Here is a 2,529-nt window from a genome sequence, read left to right as displayed (position 1 = left end):
CGAGTCCGTGTCAGGTAGGGGGCTCAGTGGAATCTCAGATAACCAGCAAAACCAGCTACTGTGGCCGTGTAAGAACACGGAAGTGTTAGTGACATGTCAGGTGAAACATGGGCACTCAGGTAATTGTGATGTGTCAGTGTAGGCTCATCAATTTAACGAATGTACCATGCTGGCGGGGGCGGGAGTGAGTGTGTGTGTGTGTGTGTGTGTGTGTGTGTGTGCTGATAATGGGAGAAGCTGTGCGGGGCTGGGGGGTGGGGTAGAGGGTGTATGGGAAATCTAGGTAACTTCTGTTCAATGTTGCTGTGAACATTAAACTACTGCAAAAAAAAATACAGTCTACTTTTAAAAAATGCACTAAATTGAGTGTACTCTGAGTATACTGTGAATGCAAGGGAGCCAGGCCTGGAAGGAGACATGGGCAGAATTGGGAGAGATACTTTTTCTTTGAAATTTTCCCTTAATGGTATTATACTGTTTTAACTAATACATAAAAGCAAGACGTGAAGGAGCAAAGTGAGGTGGACTTTCCAGGAGCCACGCTTATAGGGATAAGAAGCCTGAGGAGACACTAAGGAGAAGATGTTAGGATGAGATTTACAATGAGGAGACCAATAGAAAGGTTCCAACCTTCCATTTTCAGAAGTGTTCTCCCTCACTGTGCGGTCACTTGCTGAACGAGACCAGAGAGGAAGCCTTGACTTCAGTGCTATGATTTTTGGCATTTCACCAAGTCGCTGATTCCGATTTTTCTAGCTCATTCTGACTGTGCACATTTTAGACTGCTAATTTTCTTATATGTATTTGTATCATCTCATCCAAAAAGTTTTAAATCTCAAAGACATGGGCCACGCGTCCTCTTTAACAGCCAGCATGGGGCAGCGCCAAGACTCCCATTTCAGAACAGAACCCCAAGTGTGGCAGGAGAAAGCCAGACTAACAGGTCCATCCTGAAGAAGGCTGCCGGGGAAAGCTGAGATTCTGAAGAAAAAAGGAAATGATGGAAAGGACCTATATTAAGCCATTAAAATTTTTGTCTCCAGTATAAACATCCCCTTCTTGAGGGAATGAATGCTCCGCGGGTGGAGCTGGGATCGGCACCCAGACCAGGCAGGGCATTCCAGTCCCCTAGCCTAGACCCAGTGACTGGTCCAGGGACGGGCACGCGGCCCAGGCGGCAGCCACGAGACACAGGAAGGCGTTTCTGGGAATGCAGAAGAGAGGCAAGCTTGCTTTCCCGCCGGTCTTGAAAGAGGAGAGCAGGGCTGCTGCCTTCTGGTTACCAGGCAGCCCAAGCGGAAAGCCAACAGGGGGCAAGAGAGGAAGAGAAATTGACTACTAGTAGCATCGGTCAGGGTCTGATCGACCTCCACTGCGACCACCTAAAACCCAGACTTTGCAGTTGCCTGAGCGGAGGGATTCCCTCTGCTTCGGTCAGTCTGGGTTTGGACTCCTCGCCACTAGGAGTCCCGGCTGAGGTGGAGAACTTGCAGGGGAGGTAAGCCGACGGGGGCCCAAATTCTGTCTTCTAATGGCTGGCCCTCTACCCATGCCCTCATGAAGTAGCTTCTACTCCCTGAGCCTCAGTTCCCTCCCCCAGCCGCGCTGTTCCAAGCATGTCAACTCTGTTCCAAGGGCCCGCACAGTGTCGGGACAAGGCACTGGGATTAACAACTTCCAGTGCCTTCCCTCCCCCGCTCTGGCCGCCTTTAAAGGACAAAAAGGAAAGGCCTGCTGAAGGGCAGAGAAAAGGGCTTTCTCCCAGAGAAAGGTCTCCCCCAGGGAGGCGGCCCGACAGGGACGACAGGTACCTTGAAAGAGGCCACCCCCGGGTCGGAGATGCCCGGCGCGTGTCGGCCAGTGCCGTAGCCAGCGTAGCTCATCACCCACGGCTCGTGGAAGGTCACCCACAGCTTCACGCGGTCCCCGAAGGTGGCGAAGCAGAAAGCCGCGTAGTCCAGGAAGGCGTCCACCACGCTGTCGTTCTGCCACCCGCCGCGCTCCTGCAGCGCCCGGGGCAGGTCCCAGTGGAAGAGCGTGGCCATGGGCTCGACGCGCGCGGCGCGCAGGCTGTCCAGGAGCCTGCCGTAGTAGGCGACGCCCCGGCGGCTGGGCCCGGGCCCGTGCCCGCTGGGGAAGATGCGGGACCAGGAGATGGAGAACTTGTACACCTGAGCTCGGAGGCCCCGAAGCAGGGCCACGTCGGTGTCCACCTTGTGGTAACTGTCACTGGCCACCTCCGGCGTCGCTGCGCCCTCGGTGGCGCTCGGGCGCCCCTGCGGGTCCCAGACGCTCGCCCCTCTTCCGCCCTCGGCCCAGCCTCCTTCCACGTTAAAGGCTCCGGTGGAGACGCCCCAGAGGAAGCCTTCCGGGAAGACGTCTTGCAGGAAAGCGTCTCTTTCGGCCCCGGACTGGTTGGCAAACGTTCCCCAGACTCTTCTGTAGGCCGAGCCCTGCGGCGAGGGGCCGGCTGAGCTCCCCGCGCGCTGCTGCCCCGCGGCCTGCAGGGGCGGGCGGTCCGTCCGGGCG

The 2,529-nt window shown here is 56.4% G+C and overlaps 1 protein-coding gene across 1 annotated transcript in view; it reads right to left on the bottom strand.

Annotated features, from left to right (window-relative positions):
• LCT (lactase) overlaps window positions 1–2,529 on the bottom strand; it is a 53,686-nt gene that overhangs the window by 29,198 nt on the left and 21,959 nt on the right. Inside the window, exon 8 of the mRNA XM_040636831.1 lies at window positions 1,812–2,501. Coding sequence (XP_040492765.1) covers window positions 1,812–2,501 — 690 coding nt within the window. The remainder of the gene's footprint in view (window positions 1–1,811; window positions 2,502–2,529) is intronic.

Source organism: Ursus maritimus, unplaced genomic scaffold (assembly GCF_017311325.1).
Source record: "Ursus maritimus isolate PB19 unplaced genomic scaffold, ASM1731132v1 scaffold_1, whole genome shotgun sequence".
In the NCBI taxonomy this organism is placed as follows: Eukaryota; Metazoa; Chordata; class Mammalia; order Carnivora; family Ursidae; genus Ursus; species Ursus maritimus.
This window is presented reverse-complemented; position numbering and strand designations above follow the sequence as displayed.